General features: G+C 32.6%; 1 protein-coding gene across 8 annotated transcripts in view; it reads right to left on the bottom strand.

Moving 5' to 3' along the window:
• The window catches only part of ROBO1 (roundabout guidance receptor 1), a 1115129-nt gene that overhangs the window by 73540 nt on the left and 1019025 nt on the right, over positions 1 to 22564 (bottom strand). For all 8 annotated transcript variants that reach the window (XM_019750008.3, XM_074333370.2, XM_074333356.2 and 5 more), the window contains 2 exons: positions 13323 to 13447; positions 10760 to 10931 (listed from right to left, as the gene is read on the bottom strand). In XM_019750008.3, coding sequence (XP_019605567.1) covers positions 10760 to 10931; positions 13323 to 13447 — 297 coding nt within the window. The remainder of the gene's footprint in view (positions 1 to 10759; positions 10932 to 13322; positions 13448 to 22564) is intronic.

The following is a 22564-nucleotide window of genomic DNA, read 5'->3' as shown; positions in this document are numbered from 1 at the left end:
ATCGAAGCAACAGCAGTTGCTCTGGGCTTTGAAACAAACTAATTAAACAAGTAATTAAAGTAGGAGACATGCATTATTCAGAACGCATTTATATGATGCATTGATTCAGAATATTAAAATGAGATAAAATATACTCCTTTCAAACGACCAACCACTGACGGAGCTTGCTGCACTGTTTAGGTACCTACTTATCTTAAGAGTTCAAGGGACTAAATAAGGATTGCGGAAAGTGAAGTAGATGTAGTGATGGGAGGTAGAATGCTGTACTTTTTAAACTTTAAAATACGTAGAAAATAAAACATGACAGCAAGAACAAAAATCACGTACCCCAATGAAACGTATGAGATGAATTTTCATAAATGAACCAAAGCCAACTTGATATTTATTTGACAACTGTTTGCCGTCACCTGGAAACAAATACTAGCATGTTTGACAATTTGGGATTCAAAGAGGTGCTTTGGACTTTCATAATTTACAAATAAATATGATTGAGCTCTTTTTATCTTGGAATTCTTTCTATTAAAATAATACATGGGTAAAAATTTCCCAATTCAGAGTAAGTGGAAAACTGCCAAATATATTGTTGGTAGGTTAATCTAAAATTATAATGCAAGCTGATGTCCTAACTTAGGAATATCATAGTTCCATATTGAAATAATAGGAATGGGAAAACAGTTGCTAATTCTGTTATCTTAATAGTTTTAGTGTACAATGGACGACATTTTTATAATATATACATGAAATTATTCCTATTAGTACATGAAAAATCTAAAACCTAAAAACATTATCTGAAATAATAAATAAATAATTTCACAGAAAGACCAGAACAACTGTAGGGAACTAGAATAACTCCTGCATTAGAGAGATGTTCTCATCCCCTGACCTAGGCAATTTAGGTGAAACTCCATAGATGTTTCTTTAAATGAATAAAAAATTAAGTTTACAAATTTTTTTCCTTATTAAGCTTTAAAGTTCTGAATATTAGTTACAAATTGTAAAAGTCACAAATATACAAAAGACAATTCTAAGCAGCTGCCTGATGAAAGGGAACTGCCTGCCAGAGTAACAAAATTTTGGATGCAACCATTTGCAAAGCTGGATGTGTCATGTTCAAAGTCTTATGTACCAAAGATTTTTCAAAAGCTGGAGTCACACTTCAGTTTGTTTCTCACTTATCATGCGATAATTATTAGTTTTGTGCATTCCCTCTAAGAAAAACAAGAAAGCAACAGAGTGAAATCAACAACTGTGAATTTTTACTCCACCCCTGCAATTCTCTTCCATCCTTGGTTACTAGCATGAAATTTGTTAATACCAGGGAGGACAGGGATGCATTAGAAGGCTGACGTTTGAAACTTGGCAGGAGTGTTTCAGATACTCCATGGATGAAAAACATAAGCCAATAATTCCTTTGCTTATAATTATTTGATGTTTTCTACATTATCTGTTGAAAGTGACTAAAATAAAACCAGAGGCCCCTCCATAAGTATGAAAAAAGAATGAAAGTGTTTTATTGCATTTGGGTTTTTGTAGGACTCTGTCACCTATGTTACCTTGATTATAAGTATAAATTAATATTTATTTCCAGACATTAATTAAAATAGCAACATAAGGCTTCTTATAACTGATTAGAATTAAGTCTAATAAATATAACAAGACTACTAAATCTATTAGGAATAATCCATATCTGTGGATTTATTCCATTTTCTATACCTTTATAATTCTTTGATACTTGCATCATGTTTAGAATCATCCATACTTCCCCATCCACCCCAAACCATTTTAAAAGATTTTTATTAAAATATAGCTAACATACATTATTATATTAGTTTCAGATGTACACCATAGTTATTCAACATTTATATTCCTAAAGAAGTGATCACCATAAGTCCAGCAACCATCTGACACTGTACCAGCTATCACAGTATTATAGACTATATTCCCTCTGCTTTACTTTATATCCTCATGACTATTTTGTAACTACCAATTTGTAGTTCTTAATCCCCTCACCTTTTTCAGCCTATTCCCAACCCCCTCCCATCTGTCATCCATCAAAACGTTTTCTGTACCTACGAGTTTGTTTCTGTTTTGTTTATTTTGTTCTTTAGATTCCACATATAAGTGAAATCATACTGCATCTGTCTTTATCCGTCTGACATACTCCACTCAGCACAATACCCTCCAGGTTCATCCATGCCGCTGCAGATGGCAAGAACCCATTCTCTTTCACAGCAGAGCAATATTCCATTGTACATATGTACCACCTCCACTTTACCCATTCTTCCATCATTGGATGCCAAGGCTGCCTCCACATCTTGGCCGTTGTAAACAATGCTGCAATGAACATAGGGACGCACACATCCCCTTGAAGTAGACTTTTTGAGTTTCTTCAGAAAATACCCAGACATAGAATTACTGGTTCCTTCTTTGTCTCTTGCTATGGCCTTTGTTTTAAAGTCTATTTTGTCTGGTATAAGTACTGCTACTCCAGCTCTTTTTGTCTTTTTTTTTCATTTCATGTTCATGAAATATCTTTGTCCATCTCTTTACTTTGTATGTTGGGTTTCTTTCTATGTGCAGTGGGTGTCATGTATGTAGCATATATAAGGGTTTGTTTTTGTTTGTTTGTTTTTATCCATTCAGCCCTCTTACGTCTTTTGATTGGAGCACTGAATTCATTTGCGTTAAAAGTAATTGTTGATAGATATGTAGCTATTGTCATTTTATTACCATTTCCCCAAAAATAAGATCTAGCCAGACCATCAGCTCTAATGTGTTTTTTTGGAGCAAAAATTAATATGACCCAGTCTTATTTTAATATAATATAATATAATATAATATAATATAATACCGGGTCTTATATTAATTTTTGCTCCAAAAGACGCATTAGAGCTGATGGTCTGGTTAGGGAAACACGGTACTTATTATATAATTTTGATCTTTTTTTTTCTTTTTTTCTTCTATATTAAAGCGGTTCCTCTAACATTCCTTATAATACTGTTTGGTGGTGATTAACTCCTTTAGATTTTTCTTGTCTGGGAAGCTCTTTATCTGTCTTTTGATTTTAAAGGATAGCCTTGCTAGGAAGAGTACCTTTGGTTGTAGGTCCTTGCTTTTCACCATGGTGAATATTTTGTGTCATTCCCTTCTGGCCTGCAACGTTTCTGTTAAAAAATCAGCTGATAGTCTTAGAGGAGCTCCCCTTATAAGTTACTGGTTGCTTTTCTCAGCTGCTTTTAGGATTCTCTCTTTGTCTTTAACCTTTGCCATTTTAATCATAATGTATCTACTATGTGCCTGTTTGGGTTCAACTTGTTTGGGACTCTGTGCTTCCTGCATTTGTATGTGTATTTCTTTCTCCAGGTTAGGAAAGTTTTCAGTCATTATTTCTTCAAATAGGTTTTCAATGCCTTGCTTTCTCTCTTCTCCTTCTGATACCCTATAATGTGAACGTTGTTATGCTTGATGTTGTCCCAGAGGCTCATTAAACTATCCTCATTTTTTTTTGTATTCTTTTTTCCTTTTGTTGTTCTGATTGAGTGTTTTAAGCTACCTTGTCTTCTAAATCACTGATTTAATCCTCTGATTCATCTAGTCTGCTGGTGATTCCTTCTAGTGCATTCTTCATTTCAGTTATTGTGTTCTTCACATCTGACTGGATCATTTTTATGGGTTCTATGTCCTTTTTTATGCTTGTTATTTCCTTGTTGAAATTCTAAGTTCCTTGAGCATCCTTATAACCATTGTTTTGAACTCTGTATTTGGTAGGTTGCTTGCCTCCATTTCATGTAATTCTTTTTCTGGAGTTTTCTCCTGTTCATTTGGGACATTATTTTTTGTTCCTCATTTTGGCTGCCTCTCTGTTTGTTTCCATTATTAGGTAGATCTGCTATGTCTCCCAGTCTTGGCCAGGAGGTCTTATGTAGTAGGTATCCCGTGGGACCCAGTGGCATGGTCTCCCTGGTCACCTGTTCTAGGAGTGTTCCTTGTGTGGGTGGTGTGTGCCCTCCTGGTGTAGTTGATTGCTTTTGGCATGTCAGTGAATGGCTGTGGGGTTTGGCCACGTCCACAGCTTACACGCTGCTGTGCATGGGGCTTACCCCACTGAGTGGAATTCACCCCAGTGAGTTCTGGTACCCACTGAGACTGCCCTTTGTGTGTGCTGTTTGGGGGCTAATTGAGCAGTGCTCTGCTGTAGTCTTCAGCCAGCCTCCCAGCATGATGGTTCTGGGGCTTCTGGGAGGGGCTCCAGTGCAGTCCCAAGTCACTTGCTGCCTGTGAATGGCCCAGGTCTCACCCACTGCCTGTGACCATACAGGGCCTACCTAGTAGGAGTACAAAGCAATCCACAGTTATCCGCTGTCTGTGCTAAATCTGGAGGAACGTGGAAGAGGCCATGCTGTCAACCAAGCATGTCTGCCATCAGTACTGGGCCTGGGGTAGCTCTACAAAAAGCCAGGACACCCCAATGTCTGCTGCCTCCTGTTGGCTCCCTTAAGGTTCAGCTACTGATAAAGACTCACGTGGTATGCAAGTTGGGTGAGGCAGGATCTCAGAGAATCAAGAGTGGGAAGAGTTGAGGCAAGCAGGTTAATGAAGATTGTTGTTTGGTGCCAGTGCTGATCCTGGAGCTATTCAGCAGAAGTCTCAGAGCACGTCAAGTCCAATTGTCACCTGCCTGGGGCCCATGGACTCCAATCATTTTCCAAGAAAGTGTGCAGTATGGATGGGGCTGGCTGCTCCCTGAGAAAGTGCCTCCAGCATTGGGGGAGTTGGGTATGGTGGAGTCCCAGTGGAGCTCACCAGACCAATTAATATTCAGATTTGGCCAGGAGCGAGGGGGGAGGGCTCAACATAGGAAAGATAGTGCCTGACTGCCGGCTGCATGGAAGAAGGGCCCCACACAGGGAAAATGGCAACTGTCCTCTAGCCCTCACTTGGAAGTCATACACCTCAGTCTGCCTCCCTTTTGCCTCCAATACCCTCTGTGTCACCGTCCTTACTGCCAGAAGCCAAGACAAATGACTACAAGTTAGTGAGTCAGTGTTTGGGCTGCTTAAGAGAATGTCTGGGTTTCCTGCAGCTTTCTGTCCCACCCAGATGGTTGGAATCACCAATGTTTTTCACAGCCAGATGTTGCGGTATCTCCTGTTTTCAGCTCTAGTACTCTGGGCTGGAGAGGCCGGTGTGGGGCTGGGGTCTCTTACTCCTCCAGGGGGAACCTCCATGGCCGAGGTATTCCTCCTGATTCTCAACCATCACACAGAGGTTTGGGGTCAGTTTGTTTTGCGTCTTCTCCTCTCCTACCAGTCTCAACATGGCTTCTTCTTTAAATCCTTCATTATAAAACTTCTGTTCAGCTAGACTTCAGATGCTTTTCCAGGTTGATTGTTCCATAAATCAGTTGTAATTTTAATGTGTTCATGGAAGAAGGCAGGCACAGTGTTTATCCACTTCACCATCTTGGATCCCTCTCATTCCCCAAAATGTTGAATGGTGCTATTTCTCTGTTATTTATTTCTTCCTGGTTTACACCGGGTAGTTTACAAAAATAAAGTATGAAAAGAGGAGTAGGGTTAATTATCAGCTTCACCATCTGTCATGTGTCTCTGGGCAAGTTCCTTAAATTCTCTAAGCCTCAATTTTTGTTTTTTGTTTTAAATCTGTAAAATATAATAATAATAATACTTCAGGATAATAGCAGTTGTTTTAACCAGCTCAGGGGGTTGTTATGAAGATTTAAATAGAATAACAGTTATGAAAGTGCTTTTCTAATTGCAAAAAGCTAGATATATATATGAATTGTGAAAATTTTCTGTAAAAAGTAATATACAAATCAAAGCTAAATGAGTTCATTAAAGCAATTTCATGTTTTTAGATAGAAAAAGTGAAACATTTTGGTGTTGTCATAGATTAGAAATACTGATGAAATGTTTAAATTTACACAAACTAAAGAGTGTAGTACACATATGACTCAAACTTATCTTTACGATTTGTGTGACAAACCACAAATTAAGGTTCTGATATTTTACACTGAGATTATTAGAATGAATTATCCGGCAAGACAATAGAGAATTATAAGAAACAGAAACACATTTTTAAAAAGTGAGTAAGTGCATAGATGTTGGAATCAGAAAGATGTAGCTCTGAACAATGAAAATATTCCATCTCTATGCTATCTGATACAGAAACTGATAGTGCAAATGGCTACTGAGCACCTGAGCGTGGCTAGTGTGACTGAGGACCTGAGTGTGTAATTTTAAATTTTAATCAATTTAAGTAGCCTCATGTGGCAAGTGACTACCAGGTTGGAACGTGCCAATTTTTGTTTTAAATCTCAGTTCTGGTACTTACTGTCTGTATAATGTGGGCATGCCTTTTCAATGTCTTTGGTCTCCATTTCCTCATTTGTAAAATGAGATGCTATCACATTTGATTGTTGATACGTGAAAAGTTCTTAGCATAGTTCCCGGCACAAAGACAGCATTGAATAACTGTAAGTTTATTATCAGTACAGTGGTAATAGTGGTGGTAGCAGTCCTGGTATAAGCAGTCTGACAGGTGGTAAGACCCTGTTAGAGCAGAGTTTATAAAACTTTGCCTATCTTTTACCCACATTCAGTGAAAATTTAAAAACCCTAAAAGATGAGGGCATATCATCAGAAGTAGTATTTTGTCACCTCAAAAATAATTATGAAGACTATGTTAATACATATAAATATTTTTAAAAGGTTATTTTAAGTGAAAAAGAATACAAAATGACGTACACACATTGACTGGTGTAAAGTATGAAAAATTCACAGTTATACATTAACAAACATTAGTTATAGTATATCACAATTGCTATCAGTTTGCAAACATATCTCACAAATCCCTGAAGTAGTCTGTAACATATTATCCCATCTTAGGAATCAGGGAACTGAAAGTTAAAGTGCTTTGTCCAAATTAAACAGTTGGTAATTGGCAAATCTCTCTTTTTTAGAATAAAAGTTAACACTCTTTCCACTGTATATCAATAAGTTTTGAGATGTGAAGCAAGTGGTTTTAAATTATACACATCACTTTATAACCGCTACGTTTTGTTCCCTTCTAGTAATAAAGAGAAGAAACATTTTCAGTTAAACAGGTGATATGAATTTCTATGTTCCTGAGTCAAACGCTATTTGGAGAAGCAACATTTCAAAGACAGCAGAACTCCACCATATTCTGTGCCTCATGCTTTATTCTGCCTTTGGCTTTGTTCAGTTTGCAAACAGTAAAGACATAAGGTCAAAAAGCTAAAGTCAAAATAGTATCCAGAAAACACTCTGTCTGCTAGCTGTCCTCTTGACTTCACTTGGTCAAGTATAAATACTGACATTGTTAGCTTTCGAGATAATGATAGTTTACCTATGGAGAATGAGGCTAGAGTAGTAAGTTGTTTGTACAATATCAATCAACTCTAAAATAAAGAAAATAAAACTAAACTAAAAACACAGTATAACCACGGCAAACACAAAACCACCTTAAATCTCTCCAGACAGTGTAAGATGGAACAGGACATTTAGTGTTAGGAGTGAATTGGCTAATAGGGATAAATCTGAAATCACCAAATTTAGGGTTTTTGTCTTTGTTTCAGTTGAGCAAAAGTTGCTATCCTTGATCTATTCTCACTAATACACCAATTCATGATAATGCCATGTCAGATGGCACATATAAAATTTTGCTTTCAATGATTAATTATGAGATTAATAAGAGATACTTGAAAATATTTTACCATAGTTTTCTTAGGCCTTTTTTCACATATACCTGTATATACAAGTTGCTTGTACATATACAAGTTGCTTTATAAAATTGTCATTATAAATGTACATTCAACTCTACATTCTACTTTTTCTACATATTGATTTTATTGATCATTGTTAAATTCATTACATGATCTTCACAACCATAATTTATTAGCTGTAATGAATGTAAGAAATTGTAAAAACTTTTCCGGTCACTCTAACTTATTTGAGCCAGTACATATATAATACACATCATACAGAGAGGTCAGAGTTCAGACTTTTGAATGGGACAATTCTAATTTTGAATTCTGCCTTAATCAATAGCTAGGCATTTAGTTCTTTCTTCTTTGTTTGTAACACTCATGAAAAAAGAAAAAAAAAAAACAATTTTTGGAGCACCTACAGTGTGTCAGGCTTTGAAGGTCACTGTGTATATATTTAACTTGATTAGACAGACATGAGCCCTGCTCACATGGAACTTATTACCTAATGAAGATTACAGGAAAATAAACAAAGAAGATAGGAAAGTATAGGATGCAACCTACACATATCCATATCCATATCCATATATACATATACAAGAGTGGGAACATAGTTCCCACATTTAAAGAGTTAAGAAATATTTCTTGAAGGAACTGACATTTCAAGTCAGTGGAAACCGCATGTGCAGAGGTATTAAGGTGAAGGGAAAGCATAGCAAACAATAAAATTAGGACATGCGAGCAACACAGTCTTCAGAGATGAGCCTGCAGAGGTTAATCATGAATTGTAATGCACATTAAGGAATATAAATTTTATTCTGAGAGCAGTGGGAAACAAAATAACAAAATTAATGTATTAAAAAAATCACTCTGTAGTTTTTTTTAATTGTAAAAGGGTATCTATAAAATGCTAGGTAACATTATACTTACTGATAAAATAATAAATGCTTTTCCCTTGAAGATAGGATCAAGAAAAATATTTCCACTATTACCAATTCTACTAATTATATTGGAGATCACAGACAATGCTCAAGTAAAAGAAATAAAGGTATAAATACTGAAAAGAAGAAGTAAAATTGGTTTATTTGTAGTTGACACACTTTGTTTGCAGACATTTCAAAATAATCTACATACAAACTCTTAGAAATAAAGAGCTGGATTTAGCAAAATTGCTGGATACAGGGTTAATATAAAAAGTCAATATACATCTTATTTTAAACAATACCATAATGAAATATTATATATATATATATATATATATATATATATATATATATATATATGCAGTCATATGAAAAAATCATAAAATATCATAGGTATAAATCTGCTAAGATGTGTGCAAGACCTCTACCCTGAAAACTATAAAACATTGTTGAGATTTAAAGATAGATCTAGATCTATATTTATACAGGTATATATATCTATATCTATATGTATATAGATATAGATATAGATAGATATAGACATAAATATCTATATCTATCTATCTTTGAAATTGTTCAATAATTTGGGTGGAATGAAAATTCAAAACAGATTTTTTTTGTTTATTGATAATGTGTGTGTATGTGCATAAAAATTAACAAGTTGATTTTTAAAGCTTATAACAAAATGCAGAGGACCTCTAGCAGTCAATCCAAAATAAGAAAAATAAAGTTGGAGGCTTACAGTACCAGTTTGTAAGACTTACCAGTAAGCTACATTAAGACCATCTATATAAGTACTGATATAAAAGGTTAAGGAAACAGAATGGTGGAACAGAAGTGGACACACACATTTCTGTTAATTTGAATTATGATTAAGATGCCACTGCAATTCAGTGCTGAACAGATTGTCTTTGCAATAAATGATTTTGGAACAATTAGTATCCATATAGGAGGGAAACATAATTTTGGCCCTTATTTCCCACCATTTACAAAAACTGATTTAAGATGGATTAAAATCGTAAATCTCAAAGGTACAGACAATAAAGTTTCTAGAAAAAGAGTTAGGAGAACATCTTCATGAACTCAAGGTAGGGCAGAAAACTAAAAGTACCAACTATATAAGAAAAAACAAATAACATTGGTTCTCATTAAAATTAGTTAGCTAAAATCATTAAAAGAATATATGAGAAGAAATATTTACAATACATATATCTGACAAAGACTTGTATCTAGAATGTATGAGAAAACGAAAAAGTAGAGAAATGAGTACATGCACCCACCAAAAGGCAAACCAAGATAATTGAGTGCACATGCCAACCAGTAGACTTGTACAGGTATATTTAGCTTTATTAATAAAAGCCCTAAACTGAAAACAATCCATCAATTGAAGAATATATAAACGAATCGAGAACTATTCACACAATGGAATACTATACAGCAACAAAAAGGAATATACATGTATATATATGTATATATATATATATATGTATTTTACATATATGTGAATATATATACTGATAAATACATATTTCATATATTCATATGTATACATATTTTTTCTTCTCAAATTATTATTACTATTATCCATCTAATGGTTTGGAGATTTTCTCCATCACTGTCGTTACACTATATTTGGAATTAATTACGTTTAGGGGAGCCAATAAAACATAATAAAATCACATTATTAACAAAAATTGTTCATCATCTAAATTGTGAATTGAATTTATTAATAATGCACTTATCTCCTTAAAATGGAGGAAAGGCAAAGGATGATGTATTACACTAAGACATTTCAAAATAGATTTTTATTTTCCAAAACATGGAAACATCCCCCTATGCAACTATTTGGTATAAACTTTTCTTTGAATAACTTCTATGCTTTTGAGAGTCTGCCTTGATGTAGAAATTTATAGTACTGCCAGGTTAAATTAAGAATGATTTTGGACTTAATCATTGCATTAACATCCTTTTAAGCTTTACACCAAAATTGCTGTAAGGATACAAAAGTTGAAAATAAATACATTTACTGGTACTTTCGTTAGACCCTAAGTCAAACTTTGATATTTTGAAATAAAATGCTCTACTTTACCATCAGTAACTTCCAAATACGCTTTTGTGATGATACTTCCGGCAACATTTAAAGTCTGGCAGATATAATAACCAACATCAGATCGCTGGACATTAGTAATAGTGAGGTCACCAGTCTGGGAGACCGAAAAACGGCTGGATGACTGGGGTGGCTGATATGAGAAAAGAAGATTCTAGAACACAGAATGTGTAAGGAAACAATAACAACAGGTTAATTGCCAGGTTCCAATATTTTGGCATATATACATATATATTTGGCACATAGATATAGATATAGATATAAACATATAAACAAACACACCACATATATATACATATATGCATATGGGCACAAATAAGCTAAATGTTGTTCATCACATGCTCAATATGCACATACGTAAACTTATAAATACAAGTTTTAATGATTCCATCTTAAATAGGGTTATTAAAATTTCTAAATAAATTCTAAATATTGATATATGCTTTCATAATTATCAGTTTCAAACAATACTAGATTTTAAAGTATATTAGATATCATTAGAATTAAGTTTTATAAATTTAACCAAAGCTGAGTCAAAAGTTTTGCTTTATGTGTATATATATATATATATATATATATATATATATATATATGAATCCTATATATATAAATACTATATATATATAGGATATATGTGTATGTGTATACACACATATATATGTTTATAAATATATAACTATTAGGATTATAAACACTAAGTCTTTTAATATGTAAACAAAATTAAAATTTAAGCACATAGTTCTGACAAGTTAAGTTCAAGGATATCATTTTTGGCACGGTAACAAGGAGATCTGTTGGCCTTCCATTATAAAAGTTCAGTAGCCTCTATCAAATTAACAATTTCTTGTTTCTCTTGTTAAATGGGAACATATATGAATTTAAGAATTCATAACAGAGCTTTATTTCTATAGAAAATTATCTGAAATACAAAGTGAAAACTAGGTGTGATGTTCTTTTGTGGTACAAATTTCTCACATTTGACAGAGGGAGTGTATATTTTATGCAAAATAACATATCATGTCATTGTTTTTCATGAAATAAAAATATCAATATTTCTTCTAACAAAAATAAAGTTGCTCCTTTTAAAAAGTTAATTGCCTTTTAACATATATCATTTTAAAAAGGCTTAACTACTATTCCATGGCTATATGTCCAATGACAAAATTTTAGAAAAAAGCAAGCTGTATCATTAAACCAAACCTAACTAAAGTTATCTTGACATTTGCTATAAAGTTTAAATAACCTAACAAATTATTTAAATAAATAACTAAATCATTTAAATGGATTGACTATTATTTCTATGGATTTTCTTATGTAATGCACTTCCAATTCTTCCTGCTCTACTAAAATATTTTGTTTTTTCTTGTCATTAATTTGCTGTCAACAAACTTAGTCCTTTTAGGCCAAATGTAATGTGTTAGAATCAACCAACATACTAGAACTCAAATGAAGGCCTACATACTATAATCAAGTTAATATTTGCCTACCAAAGTAAAAAACAAAATTAAACTTGATAGCATTGCCTGCAAAAATTAGTAAAAGCAGTCAGTAAATAACCTATATGTTATTTATATGAGCACAGTATAAGCAAGACCATGAAACAACACACTCAAGACTGATTTACACAAAAAAATCAGAGGTTAGAAACAACTGTATTAATAATGAATGAGAATCATTTTTTCCAAGTATCAGAGACAAAAGGGAAATGTTTCCCTTTATTGAAGAAGGTAAGCCATTAAGAGAAAGGAAAAAAAATCTTACATTTTAAAAACTATTTTAAAGTTTGCTATTATTTTAAAAGTAAAATTGTTTCAAAATTTTCTTTTCATTAAGCTGAAGTCCAATAGTGAACTTCGAGTTTGTAACAGCATGGATCTCTACATTCCAGTTTCAAGGTATATAGAAAATTATGGTTTATGAAATGTTTAGACAGCAGGATTTAACACCAAATATTGATGACATATGATAGTTTTCAAAGAATTATAATATACTGAACTGTATTTAACATGTGATCTATGCTAATTTCATATAGTTTGATGAATTTTATATATATATATTTATATATGTTACACACAAACAACACATACACATCAATTAAAACATAAAGCAATGAAAAGACACTTCAGATTTCTGGTACTTTCAGATAAATTACACTGAAAATTATCATCTGTTTTAAATGTATGTAAATCTCTTTTAATATATAACTAAGGATATATGAATAACAGAAATGATAACTGTTTACATTATGTTGAGAAAAATAGTGTTTTGTAAATGTGGCAATAAAGGTAAATTATGTACAATAAACAGTTACTATTCTACATATATATACTACCCTTTGCACCAAAACTAGGCAGGGGATATTGCTTTGAGAATTAAAACAATGAAGGAAATTCTGTCTTCTCTCTCATTGCTAAAATTTTCTAGGATACTCAGGGATTTCTCCATTCTCTGAAAGTGACAGCTATATGACCAAATAATATGTTGTTTTTTAATTATGTATCTGACACCCATCTTTGCTGATTGAAATAACAGACCAAGTTTGTACCTGACTCCCCTCTCTCCTCCAAAAAATAGCTGGTTGAGGATTTCCAGTTGCTTCACACTGAAAAGTTACAGTTCTTCCCAAGGCAACCACCTGGTCACGGGGTTTCACAACAAAATGCGGAGGTTCTAAAGGAGATGAAACAAATTACACTGAATCAAAAACATGCAGTCGTCCTGAGACAATTTGATGATAAGCCAGTGCTGCCGTTATTTTATACAACTCGTTACATACTACAGTACATGATGTACAAATTCTCATCCTTAATTCAATTGAAGCTAAATTGTTAAATGCGTATTTATAGAATGGAATAGAGTTGTTTCGTGAAAAGGTGTATGTTACCTGATCTTCTACAATTAACCTCCATATTAAAAAACAGTTCTTCAGCTACAATTTGACCCTTGACATTCATGATACACCTGAAATTTGTTCTATTTTTCTCATGTAGCGTTGCTTAAAAGTGAATGGACTTGAATCATACACACAAGGACTTCCTGATGTAGGCAGGTCCTAAGAATAATTTTACTCAAAAGCTCCTGAAATACTACCATGCAAGTTGTAACATTTAAAATCCTCAGTCCAATTACTTGTATAGAAATGAATTTAAACCAATAGTGGAGTCAAATACCTCCTTCATTTACATAGGCAAGGGCATGTTCAAACAGAATATATATGGAAATAAGAGCAAATTTGAAACATCTGCTCATCCTGACATTCTAAATACTGCCAGCTTTGTCCAAACTGTTTGATTTATACAGACTTAAATGGCCACTTCATCCAGCAGTAAATAGAGTGTCAGAAAATTGTGTCAGTTAACATTGAGAGCAATGGCAGCTGAAACCATTAGGTGTGCTGATGGAGTCACTCCTGGAAAAAAAAAAAAAAAAAAAATGCTTCTTTGGGCTGTGCTTTATGCTTGGAAAAATGTGTACTGAATGTAAGTCTTTTTACCTACTGTTTACACATTTCAAATTCATTTCTTATCAGCTGTCTGGAACACCTAATTATTCTCTCCTCTTGTCTCAGTTCAAACTGAAGTGAATGTTTCAAGCCAGACATTGAACAGTTTATACAGGATAGAGTTCTTCTAATCCACTTTTTAAGACTGTTCCATTGTTTCTAACATTTTCTTTGAAAGTACTTTAGTTACTCATGTCAGTCACTTAGGATAATTCCGTAAAGTGAATATACATCAGAAAATTATTTTCAGATTATGTCCACAAATGCTCCCTTCTGCTCACAAGAATATGATTTCTTTGTTAATGAAGGTGAGGATTTAAAAGGGTATGTTTTCTGATCAACTGTACCTAACACATATATACAACTATGTGTGATATATATCATATATACACTTTATAAATCATATATTAATTGAAATATAAACCTCTTAAATAAAGGGATATGAAAACAACTTGCCCAAAGATTCCATGGTGGCAAAACTGAAGAAAGCAATTAGATAGCCTAACGTATTCTATACTCCCTTTTTATTTTTAATTGAGGCTCAGTAGAAATTATACCATTTGACTAGAAAATTATAGGAGACCTGAAAAATCAGGCCAAATGCCCTTAAATGTCCTGTAACTTATAGGGAAGAAAATACAAATTTAGGAGGTAGAGTTTAAGTTCAATTTGGTAATGCTGAAGTTCTAGCTTATAATTTGTTTTTTCAAACTCTGATTGTAATTGAGTGGTTTACTCATGAATTTAACAAACACTATCATTATCCAGGTATAATAACAGGCATGTGCATTGTCGCTTGGGGATTTTCCTCCATACACATCCATACAGGAACATTTGATTCTTTGGTTAAGGGTTGGAATAATTGAGGTAGATATCAAAGGGAAAAACCTGAAATGATTGACTGGATAATACACGAAAGCCAGAGAGACTTTGGTTTGTTTCAATGAAAGAAAACCAAAGGATTAATTAAATGAATGGGCGAATATGACTTTCCAATATGTAGGGAATTTGAGTAGGAAAATATAAGTGTTTAAACCACTTAGACAAGTAAAAACTTCGGGTGGTCTCTTTCCTGTCTCAGAAGCATGTCTAATAATGTGTGTCAGAATCCATGTTTCTTTTATAAAATGCCAGCTTTCCTCAAACCTCAAAGACTTACTTGGGAACAAGGGATACAAACTCTTATGCTAACGATATGTATCCTGCAGCAATCCTTCCACACAGGATTTTTGCCTGAAAATGAATTTACTATATTATGGAGGCAGATTCTTGAGCCAATGTCAACAGTGACATCAGCCACAAGACATGTTTTAGAAATATAACTTAAAAAAAATCTTTTCTCCATGTATGCTAAATATCTCTAAATATAATTTAAATGGATTAAATATGCATATCTATCAATCTGTCAGCATCACCTATCTATTTAGATTGAGAAGGCCATTCATCATATGCCTCTATATGATGTTTATGATGAAATGTTGAAATATTTTAAGGCTACAACATTTATACTTGACATGACTAAAAATACATAATCATGTTATTAATGTCACATATGGTCAGTGCTGAAAATTTAGAAAATTAGACAAGCAAAGAAGAAAAGAAAAACTACCTTGTAATTCAGCCATGCAAATTGGACCATATTGTTTTAAAATATTATCTTACAGTATCATTTTAATGACTGCTTAATAATTTATATACAGATTACCTTAAATTATTTAAGCAATGAGTTGGTTTTAAATGTGGATGGTTTATAACTTTCATTATTAAAATAGTGGTGAGATTAACATCATTCTCAATTATATTCAAGATTATTCCAACTGACGCTTTCTCTAATAGGGTACTTTCCTCCCAAACCTCACAAACACAGGGCATCAATATCTTCATGAAATTGAGAATAGAATCTCCACTTAATTAGCATGTTTAGATCAGTGATCTTAAACATTTATCTTGACATGACCGTGTCACTGATATCTTACTTGTTGTGCAGATTGTGTTCATATGCTCATCTTTTTTATTTCTAAGAACTGTTGATAGGCTAAAATTTTATCCATTTCTCTTATGTATTATAGATACACTTATTTTTCCATTTTTTAACAGTCTTTCTAATCTGGTTTTGCATTTTTGTTACTCTATCAATAAAATTATAATATAGATTGTATAATATACAAATTATATAAATATTCACCTCCATTCTCATCCTTTACTTTTTCTTTATTTTTTATGTTTAAATTTTAATCATCTATATTTTCTAATATATGGTAGTATATAGAAAGCTATTTTTTCAAATAGCCCATTATTGCAACACCCTTAATGAACAATCTATCCTATCTGTACTAGTATGAAGTAACACCTTTATAATATTTGTGTAGTGTTTTAACTTAAAAAATAGGGAGATTATTTTAGTGTCAAAATTATACTCTGGCATACCACTTAGCATACTCATGCAGAATTCTCCAAATATAGTGTTTAAGCATCCTTAAAGAAGTGAATGGACCTTCCCCAATATACTAATCAGGAAAGTATTTAGAAACCTAATGACAATTTATATGAGGACAAATGTTTATCAAAGGAAACTTTAACATATTTTGAACACATCATGTGGTTATTTCTTACAAGAAATGAAATTTATCTGACACATAGAAATGAAAATGAGTGCAAACTGCCTTAAGGTCAAGGTTACTCAGCAAAGGACTTTTAATGACTATTATTGAACAACAGTTACAAAAACTCAGACAAATATGAATACATAAACATATTTTGGACTAAAAAAAGAAGCCCAAATTATTTTCTAGGTATCTATTTTGGTTTGTTTGTTTCTTTTATGAGATACAAATTGAAATAGTACTTAACCAAGATACTCATATCACTTATTATCACTCATTTAAGGAGAGAAAAAATAAAAGGATGCAGATCACACATCATTTAATCAGACATAAAATTAGCAACCCCATTACCTTTACTTTTTGTCAGTTACCCATACTTCCTGCAGACTTTATTCTGTGCAGACTGTCTTTGTGGCCAATGACAAGTGAAACATGGAGGCTGATTGGTTGAAGGACATGGAAGGGTATGGATGGAAAGGGGAAGAGAAGTTCCAGTCACAGTGACACGGTGATTAGAAGATGGCCAATAAAATGTCAACTTACCAGACCCAACTAAAACAAAACAAAAAGAAAACATGGAATAAATAAAAATAAAGAAACAAAACGAAACAGAGAAAGTAATAAGATTTGACTTAACAATGACCTTTTTTTAAAAAAAATAAAGAACACATTAATATTTGGATAGATGGTTCATACTGTCTACAAATGAATATTTGTTAGCATTTTAAGTGTAATCATGAATGATTTAAGAAAAATAGAAATGAATCTTAAAATCTCTTCAATGATTAAATGGCAAAGCTACAATGGATGACAACTATAAAATTATAAAACACTTTTCAATGACTTTACATTTTGCTACCAGATAACAGAGTTAGGTAACTACACATGCAAGGGGCTTACAAAACACTATAAATTTTAATTGCTAATGCTACATAATATAGAAATTAAGGATATAAACCAAAGATAAAGAAGTGTTAAATTCTATAACACCATCATCAGATTAATTTTTTAAAGGTTAATGCTGCCAATAATATTCTATTAAACCCGTGCTTCTCATAATTGAATCTGCATACAAAATCACCCTTAAATCTGATTTATTCCATAGATTATGATTCCATAGGTCAGGAATATGGCCTGAGATTTTGCATTTCTAACAAGCACCCAGGTGCTGCTGGTCTATGACCATCGGTTGAGTAGCAAAGTTATTAAAAGGTGTTACATTTAAATTCTTGCATATTTTTAATTGAGAAGACACATAGAAAAAAATGTGAATACATATTGAAAACAGGAAAAACACTTTACAACCCTATCTAATAAAGTCATAAACATATTGTTTTCAATGCTGCAACACTGAGTGTTTTCACATATCAAGTAATACACAGTTTAAATACTGGAAAGTGACTCTTTTGTTTTCCTCTTTTAGAACTAAAGGTAATTATGATTGTCAAATGCAGAATTTTTTCATAATAGTCCAGTAGACACCCACAATATACTTTAATCAAATAATCCCTGTGTCTTTCAGCAAGTCAAAATTAATTAGACTTGATATACATCTCTGTAGTTTAAGTAAATGAACTATGCTAAGCACTGCTGCTGTGAAATGGTAAACTTTAAAATAGAGACAAAAGTTATCCTGCCTGTTGTTATCACACATGCAAAATTTAAAGGAAACTCAAAAACATATTTTAACTCCCAAGTTGTCTTCAATGTGAGTGAAATAATTTGTCTTTATCTATTATTCTTAAAAAACAAAACAAAAAAATCTTTAAGCATAATTCTGCTTTTCCTCAGGCAAGAAAAGAAAAAAAATATCTCTCACTTACTCAAACATAATCTTTTTCATAGCATCAGCTATGTTATCCAGATTTTAAAACACAGAGTGGATCTAACTTGATTACACTTCTTGAAACCTCAATGATAATGTCTTTTAAATGACAGGAAGAAATATTTAGAAACTACAAAAGAGAGAGCCCGACAACCTTTAGTAACAGAATTTTGCTTAAAAAAAAAAAAAAAAGTTTTAGAAACATCTTTTGGAGGAATCTGTGAAAATAAATTGATCTAATTGGACTGATCCAAGCCTTATTTAAAGACAGAGACCAGAGGAATGATCCATAAATATTTTCTAGTCATGTATTTTCAGTAGTTTAAAATTCCTTAAACATTTCAAAAATATCCAATACTTTTAGAAATAAGAAAATTGCTAAGAAACAGCTCACTTAAAAAGTGCTTTTTCTTTGCATAGGTTTTACCAGCAATTGAGTCATAGGAATTAAATATTTTATTCACTAAAATCCAATGTGTTTAAAAACCTCAGACTAACCATTTGCATATCACATCAATGACAAATGATAGCTGGAAAATATTCCATAGTCTATTAAGGACACTAAAAGTTATCGCAGATCAATATTTAACATAGAAGCTTCTCAAAAATCAGAAAATTTTGAGAAAACCCTATTTTGAATATCATTTTGGCTTTTAACAACTATGATTCTCAAGAAATGATTCTTATCTCAGTGAAAACCTATCTGTCACAATTTTACTCCCATTTCATTTGTTCTAGTTTCAGTAAACAAATAAATGCCATTAGTATCCTTCACATACAATTCTTATACTCATTTGAAGGAAATTATCATCTGAAACTTCCTCTTCTAAAACATAAACTACAGGAATTTCTTGAAGTTTTTCTCAGATTTCCCTGTTCTCCATATCTGTCTCAGGGTCAGGTCAAAGGTTGTCTTTGCAGACAGAGAACAGGGACCTTCTATCCAACGTGCCACGTACATTATCGTCCAGTTCGGTATGTCCAGAAAGAACCAGAGAAAAGCAGATTCTGTTCATTCGTCATGTGCTGAAGTTTGGGATTTATGACTGGCTTCACTCCTACACCTCAGAACTCTTATCTTCTTTCTGCTTTAAAGGCTGGGAACACCTCGATCCCTACTCCCTTTTTCCCTAAGAAGGAGGAAAAGCTTGTCTGTGTCTACCTCTAATAAAACAATAAAACTCTAAAATGTTACTGCTGGAAGTGACCTTAGAACTTATCAGTCTAACCCTATCCTTTCTGCATGAGAAACGAAGAGCCTAAATTGTTAAATAGCTTTCTCAAGGTCACAGATGACTAACCAGAGACTGCCTTCCAGACCTCTTGACTAAATCAAAGTCTCTGTACAAATTTTCCTACGGGTTAATCAGTTTGGGGAGAGCTATACACAATATGACACACAATGCATTTGATTTCACATTTACACTGTCATAATTGTTTAACCTAAAATCATTACTACCAAAAGCATTACTACACACATATAAAAACGCCTTTGAAAGAATTCTTCATGATATTAAAAATCTTTTAAGAATATTTAACTATAGTTTTAAAAAGACATAGAAAACTAACAGGTGAGAAGAAAACAGACTTTAAGCATCTTGAAAAGTTCACCTTTTGAAAAAACAAGTAATGTAATCATTTCTTAAGGGTCAACCAATTTTAACTACATCACTTGAAATCATTATAAATAGAATAAAATAATACTTTTTGAAACATGAGAATAATATTTTCACAAATATCATTTTTAAGGCAAATATGTCAAATAGGAAGGTCAAAATCACTTTTAAAAATAAATATATTTTTAAGAGATTGAAACCTGGCATTTAACTTTTTTAACATAGCAACTTTGGAAAAAGATAAGGGATTGGAGAACTTGCCACAAGACTGAGTTTGTATAGATAGCACAGTATTTTCACCTACACTATATTTTCTTGGTAGCGAGGGAAAGAGTTATGGAAAGTCTATATATATATATGTATATATATATATATATATATATATATATATATATATATATATACACATTTATACAATACATACAAATTATGTAATCATAAAACACTTGTTCCTTTTTGTGTCTAAAAGAGAAAAATAATAGCCTTCTTTAAAATCGTTGGAGACAATACGAATATATACTAATAGTTTAAAAACACAACTGTTTAAAAAGCTTAGGAGAATTTAGCATCTCTCTCTCTCTCTCTCTCTCTCTCTCACACACACACACACACACACACACATACCCACACTTAAAATAAGAGACTTTCTTTCTTTTTTGTATGTTACATGAAAAGGCTCCAGATTACTTACTTTGAAATCTTCTGTATTCTAAGAATGTATATTGTTCAGGCAATAATCTTTCGGTATAAATAAACTAAGCTAGGAGAGAAAGGAGGCAAAACTGGAATGAAGGAAAAGAGGAAGAAAGGAAAGAAGAAAGGGAGGAAGGGGGAAGGGAAAAAGAAAACTTATTTATTCTACTTGCTTGTTATACTCATATTCAGGAGACATGAGTCAGAAAGATGCTAAATGTTTGAAAAACCTTGAGGAAGAGACTTTTTTGGCCTAAAAAAAAATAAATCAGCTGGACAGACTCTTAAGAACTCTTCAGATTAGGTCTAATAAATACAGGGACCAGCCAATCTTGATAACTACTTAGGCCAGAAGAGAAGAAGATAATGGGACTAAATAATAGCATGAATGACTTAAGGAAAGTATAGAAAAGAAGCAGTTAACAGTAAAGATCACTGAACCATGAACTGGATGCCAACTGTGATGTCTCAGCGATCTTTAAAAATGGGATTTATATCCATTTGGCCACAACAATTTAGTTACAACTATGTCTGGTAAAGGAAAAGAGCAGTTGATTCAAAGTGCTTTCTATGCTATGATTTTAAGAATATGGAAATACAGAGGCAAAGCAGGAGAATGGATATAGCCCTCTGCTCCCAATATTTTCCCGTAATTATGTGTATACAAATGCCCTCAAATATATTCCTTTCAGTTCATATCACCTTAAGTTGATGAACTGCTCTATATATATAGCTCATAAGATAAATCCCAAAAAGATCAGAAAATTGCAAGAAAGTAAAGTATTTGCATAATTGGCACATTATTACTAAGATTTGGTATTTTTACACTGAGATCTCAATTTTTTGAAGCTTAATGGCTTCAAAAGCTATATGAAATGTTGAGATTCTTCACTCTTGGCTTTGGTCATACAATTATTTTAAAATGAAATGACAGAAGACTGCCATAGCATTTGAATCTAAAATAATTTAAATATTCAACTCCTAGAATGAATCTATAGAAGATTTCATAGTTAGCAAACTTATCTATTGTACAACCAATCCTACTAGTAAACACCAGAGAACAGCAGTTTTCCTGAATGGGTTACAAAAAAAAAAAATATCACCTTAACTAAGGAATTCTTCTGCTGATTCACACATATTAGTTTTTACTATTGGCAACTAAACTCTAATGAATCCTTAAATTGATGTGATTTATTTTTTATTCTCATATACTATAGTGCTTTTTGAACAGCAGGGTTCAATTCACAAATCTGGTAGACTAGAACTGAAAATACCACATTCCAGAAGAATATGAATGGAGTGAGTAAAAGTAGTAAGTTTAAGATTTTTTGGGGAAGAAACACATTTTTATTAAAACAGAGGAACACTCAACTTTTTAAGTAGTGAAGTTTCTACATGTGAACTGACAAAATGCAGTCACTTTTATACTAGAGAAATTATATGCATAGATACTCATGAATGATAATATCTGAAACAATTAAAAACCGTTAGGATATTTTAACACGAGGTATGATTTCTTTTTGGGCAAAAAGATTGAGTTTAACATAA

This window comes from Rhinolophus sinicus, chromosome 17 (assembly GCF_057876585.1).
Source record: "Rhinolophus sinicus isolate RSI-liver-muscle chromosome 17, RSI-T2T, whole genome shotgun sequence".
Taxonomy (NCBI): Eukaryota; Metazoa; Chordata; class Mammalia; order Chiroptera; family Rhinolophidae; genus Rhinolophus; species Rhinolophus sinicus.
This window is presented reverse-complemented; position numbering and strand designations above follow the sequence as displayed.